This window comes from Dipodomys spectabilis, unplaced genomic scaffold (genome assembly GCF_019054845.1).
Source record: "Dipodomys spectabilis isolate Male_0828 unplaced genomic scaffold, ASM1905484v1 ptg000609l, whole genome shotgun sequence".
Lineage (NCBI taxonomy): Eukaryota > Metazoa > Chordata > Mammalia > Rodentia > Heteromyidae > Dipodomys > Dipodomys spectabilis.
The window spans coordinates 565,189-578,197 of record NW_024871286.1 but is presented as its reverse complement, the minus strand read 5'-3'; the positions used below and the strand labels follow the sequence as shown (position 1 = coordinate 578,197).

The 13,009-nt window shown below is 65.2% G+C and overlaps 1 protein-coding gene across 1 annotated transcript in view; it reads right to left on the bottom strand.

Annotated features, from left to right (window-relative positions):
• Crtc1 (CREB regulated transcription coactivator 1) overlaps window positions 1-11,556 on the bottom strand; it is a 34,865-nt gene extending 23,309 nt beyond the window's left edge. The window contains 1 exon segment of the mRNA XM_042671302.1: window positions 11,420-11,556. Coding sequence (XP_042527236.1) covers window positions 11,420-11,545 — 126 coding nt within the window. The 5' untranslated portion in view covers window positions 11,546-11,556.
• Between the last annotated feature and the right edge of the window lie 1,453 nt (window positions 11,557-13,009).

Sequence of the window (13,009 nt, the reverse complement as noted above, 5' to 3'; positions counted from 1 at the left end):
AATGTCCGTGAGACTCAGGGACAGCGCCCAGGCTTCAAGTTCAAGCCCCACGACTGACCATTAAAAAAAAAGTAAGGGAAACGTGAGAATGGACCCCAACCCAGTGAGCGTGTGTCCTCAGGACTGGTGGATGCCGGCAGACACGGAGGCTGCCCGCCCAGGCCCCTGCAGCCCCCAGGACGGGACGGGGCCTGACCCGGACCCCTGCCACATGCCAGGGGGCCCCTGCCCCAGGACGAGGGCCCTGGGGTACGGCAACCGTCACTGAGCCACAGAATGAAGCACATGCTGAAGGGCACACCTGTGCTGCGTGTGCATGTGCGTGTGCACACACATGTGAGACGTGCACACTCCAGGCTCCCGTGGCCTGGCGCTGCCCCACCCCCGCCCCGTGTCACGGTCCACCATCTCATTGCCTACAGAGCCCCACGGAGCCCGGCCTGCCGGCGGCCGGGGCTGGACAGCGTCACCCGCCCCGGCCCCCCTCCTGCTCCCGGCCATCTGCCCACGCTGCCCCCGGCCGCGGCAGGGCGCGGGTCACCACGGCCTCACAGCCTCGCCCACCCCCCGCGGCCTCCCCACAGCACAGATGAGACACACGCGAGGTGCCCTCGTTACCACGGCCCAAAATAGCTGGGTTGCTCCATTTTTTAAGACACAGCTCAATGACGGGTTATATAAGTCACATGGCGGGGCGTGACCCAGACTGGCAGGGGACCTCGCGCCCGTCCCCCCGCTCCACGGCGGGGGACAGGCGCCCGTGTCCCCAGCCTGGCCCCGGGCATCGCGTGCCGGCAGCCTGAGCTCCCGGCCTGGCCTGGCCTGACGGCTGCCTGTCGCCCAGCACGGCCGGGTCCTCGGGACGCACCCGCAACCCTGCCTCCTTCCTAACTCTACCCGTGTGCCAACCCCTCCCTCGGGGCACACGGGTGTTCACTCTTTTCACTTTTATTTTTTGTCAGCGCTGGGATGTGACCGCAGGGCCTGGGCGCTGCCCTAAGCTTCTTTTTGCTCAAGGCTGGCACTCTACTGCAGCACCTCCGGTTTTCTGGTGGTTCACTGGAGATAGGAGTCTCACGGACTTTCCAGTCCGGGCTGACTTTGAACCGAGATCCTCAGATCTCAGCTTCCTGAGTAGCTGGGACGCCAGGCGTGAGCTGCCAGCACCCAGCTTCCATTCTATGAAAAATAAGACTGGACCCGCTTGGCAGGGCCAGGAGGTGAGCACAAAGCTACCCTATGACCCAACGTGGCACCGCCACAGCCCAGAGAATCACCCGACAAGCACACGCGTGCTCGCACACCACGGCACACACGTACTGGAGACCCCAAGCATCTGGCTGAGCGGCCTTCCCTCCACACATGGCGCGCCACTCGGCCGTGAGACGGTACCTGGAGATCCGCTGAGGCCAGGCCACGGCGTGGCGGGGGACGTGCCGGGGCGGCGTGGCAGTGCCAGGGGGCGGGGAGCAGCTGCAGGGCACCAGGTCTCCTTTGAGAAGATGAAATCGCGGTACCTATGCCCGTGTGCCCTGCCCCCTGCCCCGTGGTGGGCGTGGAAAGGGCTGGGCCGAGTGTGCGCCTGCGTGTGAGGGTGCCCGTGCGTGGTGCGGGGAGAGCGCGCAGGCCCCGGCGGAGGGTCGCGGCCACGGCCAGCGCGAGCGGCCTCAGCCACGACACTGCCACACAGGCCGCGGCCGGCGCAGGCGCGGGAGGGCCCGGGCCACACGCGAGACCCGGTCTAAACCTGGAAGCCAAGTCTGTGTCGAGGGACAAACACCTCACACGTCACAGCCACAAGAAGGAATGGCGCTGTGCTTACACCACAGGCACGAGCCCTGACAGCAGCCGCGAGGCCGGCGGCAGCTCTGTGGGGCCAGGCAGGGCCGGGTCTCCTGGGGGACGCGGGAGGCGGGGCGCGCCGCGGGGCCCCTCCCCGCGCGCTGTGCTCTTCTTCTCTGGCTATTCTGAGGGGCGAGCCCAGGCGGCCCAGTTGCTGCTTGTGGGCCGCACGTGTTACCTCACGGGTGGACGGCAGCCCGCGGGGTCCACTGTGCCACCGGGAAGCTGGGCCTCACCACCAGCGGAGGCACGTGTGGCCAACAGTGCCATCTTAAAAAAAATTCACTTGCGTATCCCCTGCCTGGAGGCTCCCCGAGCCGAGGGGTCACAGCGGCCGCCCGCTCCCAGCCTGGAGACCCCCACGCCCTCCGGGCTGGCAGAGGGGCCAGGAGGGGGAAGATGGGCCAGGAGGAGGCCACTGTGGCTGCCCAGGGCAAACCTCAAGGTCCAGCCACCACAGGGGCCAGGCCAGCAAAGAAGACCCTGCCTCAAAGATAAGACGCTGCCAGGCGCCGGTGGCCATGCGTGTCACCCTAGCTTTGCGGGAGGCTGAGATCTGAGGATCGAGGTTCAAAGCCAGCCCAGGCAGGAAAGTCCATGAGACTCTGATCTCCAATTAACCACTCACAAACTGGAAGTGGTACTATGGCTCAAGTGGTAGAGCTTCTGCCTTGAGCAAAAGAGCTGAGGGACAGCGCCCAGGCCCCAAGTTCAAGACTCAGGACTAATCAAAAAAAAAGAAAAAAAATAGATTAAGGGTCAGTGTCCGCAGGGTTCCTGGGAGGGGGTCCACGGTCACCGGGCCTGGAGCCCGCTGAGAGGGAGCAGCTGGCGCTCAGCACAGCCTGGCCCCAAGCCCCCACTCACCAATGAAGCCCCACTCCCGTGATGGGTGTGCAGAAAACAAGCAGGAGACAAGGAGGGGCACGGGCCCCAGGAGGCCAGGGCGGAGCTGGAGGCCACTGCAGTGGCCAGCAGAGCAGCGCAAAGGCCCTGGGGCCACAGGGAGGATGGCCAGGCTGCCCCAGCAAGGGTATGGGGGAGCAAACTCGGGGCCTTGAGAGATCCGAGCCCTAGGGGCTTGCATCTGAAGAGGACATGAGGTGCCCGGGTCCCCAGGATACATGGCAGTGGCCCAGGCCAGGGCCTTTGGTACATCTGGGGACAGGACTTCCAAACTGCCCTGCGGGCTGGGAGCAGTCCCCACTCCCGCCCGGAGCCAGGGGGCTCAGCGGTCCTCAGTGACCCTTCAGAACTCCCCACGTGACAAAACGGCGTGGCACTGGTGTGGCTAAGTGTGGGACACGAGGCACCGAGCGGGGGAGCCCCCTGTACCTGCGGCGGTGGCTGGCCCTGGCGGACGAGGACGCTTTCCCACACAGCACTCCGGAAAACTGGATTTCATACGCAAAGGAATGAGGTTGCACGCTTCCCTAACCCCGCCTGTTCCAGTACATTCCAACCGGATCAAAGAGCCCACGCTCTAGCCATAAAGCCCCAGACCCCAAACCACCCAACCCGCACTATAAAGACAAAGTCGTAAACTGGAGGCTGCCCTGGAAAAAGGCGCCCCTCCCCAGGGCTCGGCACCACGTCGGGGGCCCACACCGGGGCCAGACAGCGCGAGGAAACAGTGCCAAGGCTGGGAAGGTGGCTCAGTGGTAGAGCGCTTGCCTCGCATGCCTGAGGCCCTGGGCTCGATTCCCCAGCACCACAGAAGCAGAAAAAGCCGGAAGTGGCGCTGTGGCTCAAGTGGTAGAGTGCTCGCCTTGAGCTGAAGAGCTGAGGGACAGTGCCCAGGCCCAGAGTTCAGGCCCCATGACCGGACCCCCCCCAAAAAAACAAAAAACAAAAAGCCAGCGCCAAACCTGACCTGGTCCTTAAAGACGCCGCCCTCAGGCCGGGCACCCCGCTCCCAGACGGGAGCCACGCTCTGATAGGGGAAATGCAGACGACACGGACAGGCAGGCCCACAACCGGGGGCTGCAGAGTCAGGACACTTCTAGAAAGTGCAGTGAAGGCCACAGGGCAGGTGGCAGCACTGTGAGGGGACAGTGGTCCCAGCACAGGCAGAAGACCCGCGAGACAGCCCAGCACACGCGTGAGACCCGCGAGACAGCCCAGCACACGCGTGAGACCCGAGACAGCCCAGCACACGCGTGAGACCCGAGACAGCCCAGCACACGCGGGAGACCCGCGAGACAGCCCAGCACACGCGTGAAGACCCGAGACAGCCCAGCACACGCGTGAGACCCGCGAGACAGCCCAGCACACGCGTGAGACCCGCGAGACAGCCCAGCACACGTGTGAAGACCCGAGACAGCCCAGCACACGCGTGAGACCCGCGAGACAGCCCAGCACACGCGTGAGACCCGCGAGACAGCCCAGCACACGCGGGAGACCCGCGAGACAGCCCAGCACACGCGTGAGACCCGCGACAGCCCAGCACACGCGGGAGACCCGCGAGACAGCCCAGCACACGCGTGAAGACCCGCGACAGCCCAGCACACGCGGGAGACCCGCGAGACAGCCCAGCACACGCGGGAGACCCGCGAGACAGCCCAGCACACGCGTGAAGACCCGAGACAGCCCAGCACACGCGTGAGACCCGCGACAGCCCAGCACACGCGTGAGACCTGCGACAGCCCAGCACACGCGTGAGACCCGCGAGACAGCCCAGCACACGCGGGAGACCCGCGAGACAGCCCAGCACACGCGGGAGACCCGCGAGACAGCCCAGCACACGCGTGAAGACCCGAGACAGCCCAGCACACGCGGGAGACCCGCGAGACAGCCCAGCACACGCGGGAGACCCGCGAGACAGCCCAGCACACGCGGGAGACCCGCGAGACAGCCCAGCACACGCGTGAAGACCCGAGACAGCCCAGCACACGCGTGAAGACCCGAGACAGCCCAGCACACGCGGAAGACCGGGTGCTGGGGCTCGCGCCGGTCATCCCAGCTACTCAGGAGGCTGAAATCTGAGGAATGGGGTTCAAAGCCAGCCCGGGCAGGAAAGTCAATGACACTCTTTTCTCCAGATAGCCACCAGAAAACCAGAAGTGGTGCTGTGGCTCAAGTGGTAGAGCTCCAGCCTTGAACAGCGCCAGGCCCTGGGTTCAAGCCCCAGGACTGGCACGCTGGGCACCCCGGCTCTGCCAAGCAGCGTGAGGAGGAAGGGCACAGTGCCTGCCAACGTGGGCAAAAGCAAGACCTAAAGCCAACAGGGCTCCACGGAGCCATGCTCAGCAGAGGCAAGGCTCAGGGTTCAGACCCAGGGCAGCATCACAAGGTTGGAGACATCCGTGAAGACAGGCTGGGAAGAGCCCGTGCCCGGTTAACGCACGCAAGACCCTGGGCTCCATCCGGCACCACCGAAAGGAAGAGGCCCCAGGGCGCCTGCCGCCCCAGGCACAAAGTCCAACAGCACCGCGCTGCCGCGCACACGCACTCACACCCGTGGCAACCCTGCGGCAGCACTCCGGCCTCCTCTTTCCACGGGAGGGAACGGCCCCTTGATGGCAGCGCGGGCACAGGACGGGTGCTGGCCATCTCCCCAGGCCCCGGGGATCAGCCGTGTGCGCCCCGCTGGGCCTCCCAAGGCCCTCGCTGAGGACGGGCCAGGCGCCCGGCCGCTTCCTCGGGTACTTCCGGGCCGCACCCCCAGAGGAGCGGGGCGCCACAGGGGAGCCGGAGGCCTGGGCACTAGTGATGGCGGAGGAAGACCGCATGCAGAAATGGTTGGATTTCTTATAAAGAAAAGTAACAGAGATTGGGGGCTGGAGTGCAACCTGGCCTTGGGTTCACCCCCTCTGCCCCCAAGGAAGAGAAATGGGGAGGGGATACTGGAAGGGGCTGGGAAGGAGGTCTGGTGGAAGAGTGCTGGCCTAGCATGCAAGAAGCCCTAGGTTCGAGTCTCAGTACCACATACATAGAAAAAACCAGAAGTGCTGCCATGGTTCAAGTGGTAGAGCACTGGCCTTGAGCCAAAGCAGCTCAGGGACAGTGTGCCCAGGCCCTGAGTTCAAGACCCAGGACAAGAAAAAAAAAAGATTTATCTCACTAATGTGGTCAGCTGGCAGTGCGGGTAATAGTCACAATTGAGGAACCCCCTGGATGGGAGCCCAAAGCAGGGCACGGTCCTGAGGGGGTCCCAAAGCCCCCACCCGGCTTCAGCTAAACCTGGATGCCAGGACCCAGCGCGGGGCCGAGCTGTGACCCCCCGCCCCGTGAAGGAGGCAGGAGGGTCATAAGTTCTAAGTCAGCTTGAATTGCTGGGCAAAACTGTCTCAAGAACATGACAAAAGAGCAGAGGAGGCAGAGGCCAGTGGCTGGATGGCAGAGGACCATGGCCAGCAGACAGCAAGAACAGGGGCTCCATGTTGCTCCAGGCTCTCAGGAGGCTGAGATCTGGGGACTGTGGTTCAAAGCCAGCCCGGGCAGGACCAGAAAACTGGAAGTGGCGCTGTGGCTCACATGGTAGAGCGCCAGCATGAGCGGAGGAGCTGAGGGACAGCGCCCAGGCCCAGAGTTCAACCCCAGGACCAACAACAACAAGAAGTCCGTGTACAGCTGGCCTCCCCACGGGCTGCAGTAACGGGATTTGCCCCAGGGTACCCTGGGCACGGCCTGCCCAGCCCTGCTGCTGTCCTGCCAACCACACGCATGCAGCCAGTGGCATCCCTGCTGGATGCACACCCCGGGCCCACCTCCCCACGGCTCCTCCTGTCCCCAAGGTGGACCACAGTCTCACTGCGCTCAGACGCCCAGCGCAGAGCAGTGACCGGGGGCCTCCGCCAGCCTCACGGCTGGGACCCACAAGCCCCTATGCGGGGGTGGCGGGGCCCAGGCGACTCTGGGAAGCCCCTGCAACGGCTCTCGTTCTTCCTCCAGGAGCTAGGGGTCCAGCTGTGGCCTCTGGTCCAGGCCTCCAGCCTGGCCACCTGTCAGGACATGGGCCGACTGGCACAGTCTGAGCAAGTTCCAGAAAGATACCCCTGCAAGTGCTGGGGACACACGCTTGTAATCCTTGCTCCTAACAGGCTGAAATCTGAAAGTTGTAATTCAAGCTCTAATCTCTAACCACAAAAAAGTGCAAAGTGGAGCCATGGTTCAAGTGGTAGAGCACCAGTCTTAGTGAAATAGCTCAGGGATGGAGTCTAGGTCCTGAGTTCAAGCCCCAGGACCGGCACCCACAAAAGGACGCCTCAGTCGGGTACCGGTGGCTACTCAGGAGGCTGACACCTGAGGATTGCAGTACAAAGCCAACCTGGGCAGGAAGCCTGAGAGATTCTTTTTTTTTTTTTTTTGGGTCGGGTCGTGGGGCCTGAACTCTGGGCCTGGGCGCTGTCCCTCAGCTCTTCAGCTCAAGGCTAGCGCTCTACCACTTGAGCACAGCGCCACTTCCGGCTTTTTTCTTTTTGCTTATGTGGTGCTGAGGAATTGAACCCAGGGCCTCAGGCATGCAAGGCAAGCGCTCTACCACTGAGCCACCTTCCCAGCCCCTGCCTGAGAGATTCTTATCTCCAATTAATCACCAAAAAACCAGAAGTGGCGCTGTGACTCAAGTGGTAGAGCGCTGGCCTTGAGCTGAAGAGCTGAGGGACAGGGCTCAGGTCCAGAGTTCAAGCCCTATGACTGACAAAAAAAAAAAAGAGAGAGAGACACACTTCAGGGCGTCTTGGCACCTATGGTGGGGGTGGAGACAGGACTGGAACTGTGCCCCATTGAAACGGGGGGGGGGGGGGGGGGGGGAGTCAGGAAATAAGATGGCACCTCTAGTGACACCTAAGAAAACCAAAAATGCATTAAGCCAGCCAGGCCCTGGCTCTCTACTTAGAGGGGCGGGGCTGGGGGTAGGAGGGGCAGTGGGCGGGGCCTTGGCATCTTCTCTCTTCTTGGAGGGGCCGGGCTGGGGGTAGGAGGGGCAGTGGGCGGGGCCTTGGCGTCTTGGGTACCAACGGGCCCCACCACACCCACGTAGGCCCCGCCCCACCCTGCCCTGGTGCTGCCACTTCCTCTGTCCAGGGCAAACTGTCAATATTGACTCTCCAGGCACTTGGCCCTGGCCTGGGGGGCGGTGGCTTCCGTGTTTGCACACCTGGGCCCCCATCCGGCCAGGCCCCACTGGGGGGCCCAGAAATCTCCCCAAGGACGCGGAGGCAGAGACAGCCCCACACGTCTCCATCCGCCTGTGGTCCGAGGCCAGGGCTCACCGGGCACCACCTGGTAGTTGCCGCCCAGGCCCTGCCGGGGTGAAGGAGCGTGGCCAGCCACGCCCAGGCCTCCACCCGACCCCACCCTAGGTACTCAGACCTCACCCAAACCTTGGAACACCCACCATGGGGGTCCCGGCTGGAGCCTCCCTCCCAGCCCTCACCAAACCATCCTTGTAGGCATCCACGGAGACCTGTGGCAAGGTGACAGGCCCCGTGCTGGACCAGTGAGGCCAGCCCGGGCCCTAGCTCGCCAGCTCCCTTCACAGGCAAAGCCCAGCCCTGCTCAGCCCAGGCAGGGCACAGCCCGGGGTTCAAATACAACTGTGTGCTGGGAGCCAGTGGCTCTTGCCACTGACTCAGGAGAGGCTGAGGTCTGAGGATCATGGTCTGAAGCCAGCCCAGGCAAGAAAGTTCAAAAGGCTCTTATCTCTGATTAGCCACCAAAAGCTGTGGCTCCAGGAGTAGAGTCTTGATTATACAAGCTCAGGGACAGCGCCCAGGCCTTGAGTTCGTGCCCCAGGCCTAGCACACACACAGAGCTTTGCCAGCAGGCTGCAGATGGCACCAGATTGCAGGCAGCGGGCGGGGAGGTGGATGCTGCCAGCACCGCGGTTGGCCAGGACAGGCGGCCTCCGGCTGCGGTGTGGACCCCGGTGCTGTGTCCGCTGCCCAGGGCCTGGCTGGCTCCAACGATCCTCCCGAGCCTGCCTCCCAACTGCCAGGACTACAGGGATCGTCACCACCCCAGGCCGACTCTGGCTCTTTTCTGTCCAGTCGCTGAAGGAGCCCGTGTCCTGAGACACTGGCCAGCGGTGACACCCTCCTCTCCTCCCACCCCGTCCCCAATTCTCTGGCACACCTAAGCCACCCTTGCTCACCACACTGCCCACCTGGAGACCCCAAGTAGCTGTGTTCCGAGCCCTGTCCACAGCAGTTCAATAACACCACAAGCTGGGGAAAAGCCTGCCCACGTCCCAACATGGGGATTCTCATTCCCAGGGCTTTCCATCCATGTGACTGAGCCCACAGAAAATAAACTGCAAAAACAATCGGAGAAGACAGGCCCTGGTGGCTCACGTCTATAACCCTGGCTAACCAGGAGGCTGAGATCTGAGGATTGTGGTTCAAAGCCAGCCTAGGCAGGAAGATCTGTGAGACTCTTAGCTCCAATGAACCACCAAAGAGCCAGACGTGGTTGCTGTGGCTCAAGTGACAGAGTGCTAGCCATGAGTGAAAAAGCCCAAGAACAGCACCTGGACCCCAAGTTCAAGCTCCAGGATGGGCACCAAAAGAAACAGAAAAAAGAAAACCACAAATTTGACAAGTCTACTGGAAAGAACAGTGCACAGTCATGAAAAGGAATAAAGAAAGGGAGCGCCGGCAGCGCACGCCTGTCATCCCAGCTACTCAGGAGGCTGAGATTTGAGGATTGTGGTTCAAAGCCAACCCAGGCAGGAAAGTCTGCAAGACCAGACTCTTATCTCCAATAAACCACCAGAAAACCGGAAGTGGTGCTGTGGCTCAAGTGGTAGAGTGCCCGCCTTGAGCTAAAGAGCTGAGGGACAGCGCCCAAGCCCAGAGTTCAGGCCCTACAACCAACCAAAAAAGAAAGGAAGAAAGAAAGAAAAGAAAAGAAGACAAGGTGGATGAACACAACCACGCTGGTGAGTGACCAAAGCGGGCATAGTGGCCTGGTGGTGTGGGAATCTGAGGTAATGGACCCAGAATGACAAATCCAGACACAAGACGTGGGTCAGTGGCTGCCAAAGGCTAGGGCCGTGGAAGGTCTCCTTCCGTGGGGCCAGAAATGTGCTGGGCAGAGGCAGTGACCGCAGGGCACAGAGTAGTAAGCTCCACGCTGACAACACCAATTGTGCCAACCATACCCCACTGCCGGCCCCATGAAGAAACCAGACCTCCAGCTGGGCCAGCCGCCCAGCCACACCACATCTGAACCCACTACGTGGTGGGCAGCACTCAGTAGGTGTGGTGAGCGGACACCTTGTCTCAGTTTCCCTGACCTGTGCATGGCACTTGGGGAGCCCTAGCGTGAATCCCTTGTTCATGCTCTCCCCCGCCAGCTGCCCTCCCGCAGAGCCACGCACAGGGCTGGCAGTGGCCACGGCAGGCAGTGGCTGGTGCTGAAGACAGGACAGAAACGAAGGCCTCCCGTACCACAGTGACGTGTCACCCTGGCCCTGGGGCCGGCTGTCCTGTCCTGCTGGGAGGAGCCCACCGGGGTCCTCGGCATTCCGGCCTGCTTGCAGGCTGGGACACAGCCTCAGCACCCCCCACCCCGGGGAGGGACACGCAGGGCTGTGGAGGAAGAGGTACTTAGGCTACCTACACCTGTGACACTCAAGAGGTCACAGGTACCAATGACTTACACAGCCGGCACCTTCAGCAGAGAGGGAGAACCCCTGTCCCCTCAGGTGACAGGGATGGGGACCAACCATTCCCCTCAGGTGGCGGGACGGACACTGACCCTCGGGTGACAGGACATACACCGACCCTCGGGTGGCGGGACGGACACCGACCCTCGGGTGACGGGACGGACACCGACCCTCGGGTGGCGGGACGGACACCGACCCCTCGGGTGACGGGACGGACACCGACCCTCGGGTGACGGTGACGGGACGGACACCGACCCTCGGGTGGCGGGACGGACACCGACCCTCGGGTGACGGGACGGACACCGACCCTCGGGTGACGGGACATACACCGACCCTCGGGTGGCGGGACGGACACCGACCCTCGGGTGACGGGACATACACCGACCCTCGGGTGGCGGGACGGACACCGACCCTCGGGTGGCGGGATGGACACCGACCCTCGGGTGGCGGGACGGACACCGACCCTCGGGTGGCGGGACGGACACCGACCCTCGGGTGGCGGGACGGACACCGACCCTCGGGTGGCGGGACGGACACCGACCCTCGGGTGACGGGACGGACACCGACCCTCGGGTGACGGGCCGTCCGTCCGTCCGTCCGTCCGTCCCGGCGTCGGCGCGGCCCGCGGCTCCCACACCTGGCGGCGCCCGCGGCTCCGCACGTGGCGGGCGGCGGCCGCTCGGGCCCGGGCGGCGCGCACCTGCTCGCGCCGGCGGCGGCGGGCGGCCCGGGCCTCCCGGAGCGGCCGTGCGGGGCCCCGCGCCGCCCCCGCCGCCGCCGCCGGGGCCGGTCCCGCCCACGACGCCCGGGGCGCGGGGGACCCCGCACGGCCGCGGGCCGCGCCGACCCCGCCCCCGCGCGCGCCCCGCCCGCGCACGCGCACGCCCCCCCGCGCGCGCCCCCGCCCGCGCACGCGCCCCTCCCTCCCGCGCGCGGCCCCGGGGTCGGCGCGTGCGGCCGCCTCACCCGCGCCGCCCGCGTCAGGCTCAGGTCCTTCATGACCTCCTCGAAGGCCGCCGTCTCCTCCGCCTGCTTCTGATTGTGCAGCGCGATCTTCTCACTGAATTTTCGCGGATTGTTGGAAGTCGCCATCTTCTCGCCGCCGCCTCCTCCTCCTCCTCCTCCCGCCCCCCCCCCACTCGCCGCCTCAAGGCGCACGCGCCGGCCGGGACCGCGGGCGGTGCGCGGTGCGCTTGCGCCGGTGGCAGGGAGCGCGGCGCAAGCGCGTGGGAGCGGCGCGCCGTGGCGCGCGATGCGCATGCGCGCGATGCGCTTCGGGCACCCCTCCCATCCCTCCCGCCGCCAGGGGAGGGGGCGGAGGAGAGGATGGCTGGGCGCATGCGCACTGGCGAGCCGTCCGCCCCGCTGGACAGCGGCCGCCGGGCGGTCGGGCCAGGTCCGCGGACGCCCCGAGGCCGCTCCGCCCCCGGGCCCGCCTCCTCCTCCGTCCCCCGGCCGCCGAGGAGGACGCGTGCGGGCCGGGCACCTGCGCTCCGCACAGCCGGCGGGGCCGCCCGGCCGCGGACCTGGGCGCGGGAGGAGATGGCGGCGAGGAGGCCACGGAGGACGGAGCGGGCGTCCGGCCCGACAAACGCCAAGGGACAGAGCCCAGGCCGGGGGGCCGAGGCCGGCGAGGGCAGAGCGGAGGCCGCGCGCGCGGGCCCTGTGTCAGGCCCGGGAGGAGGCCGCGCGCGCGGGCCCTGTGTCAGGCCTGGACCGGGGCGGAGGCCGCGCGCGCGGGCCCTGTGTCAGGCCCGGGAGGAGGCCGCCCGCGCGGGCCCTGTGTCAGGCCCGGGAGGAGGCCGCGCGCGCGGGCCCTGTGTCAGGCCCGGGAGGAGGCCGCGCGCGCGGGCCCTGTGTCAGGCCCGGGAGGAGGCCGCGCGCGCGGGCCCTGTGCCAGGCCCGGGCCCGGGAGGAGGCCGCCCGCGCGGGCCCTGTGCCAGGCCCGGGCCCGGGAGGAGGCCGCCCGCCCGCGCCGGGGCGGAGGCCGGGCCACGGGCTCCCGGGCGCAAGGGAGACCGTCTCCAGAACCCAGGAGAGGCCCTGCGCATGAGGCTGCCGGGCGCCTGCGCGGGCCTGACACAGCCCCGCACTTTGCTGAGGTCTCCAGAGCTAATGACTGCGGGCATAGGGCTAGCCTAGGAGTGTAGCTGACTTTCAGCCTGGAAAACTCCCGCTTGTCTCTCAAAACCCTCTCTAGAGGGCCCTCCTCCAGAAGGCCCCATGGTGATCACCCCAAGGTGTTCTGAGCTCCCCCAGTCTGGATCCAGGTCTGGCTGGCCCTGATTCACAATCAGGGCCTCTGGGATCCATCTTCCATCCATGGCTTCTGTGCCTGCTCTCTGCCTCTGCTGCTGCCTAGAAACTTCCACACCATCTCCTACCCTGGCCTCCTCCTCACTCTATACAACAGGCGTTGCCTCCCCCATGCCCTTTCTCCAGCCTTCAGGCCTCACCAGATCTCTTAAGGCAGACAAAACCCTAAGCTCCGGTGTATGACTGTGGAGCCTGAGAAAGTGTCTTGGTCTCTCTGGGCCAGGCTGTGCTCCCAGAGTC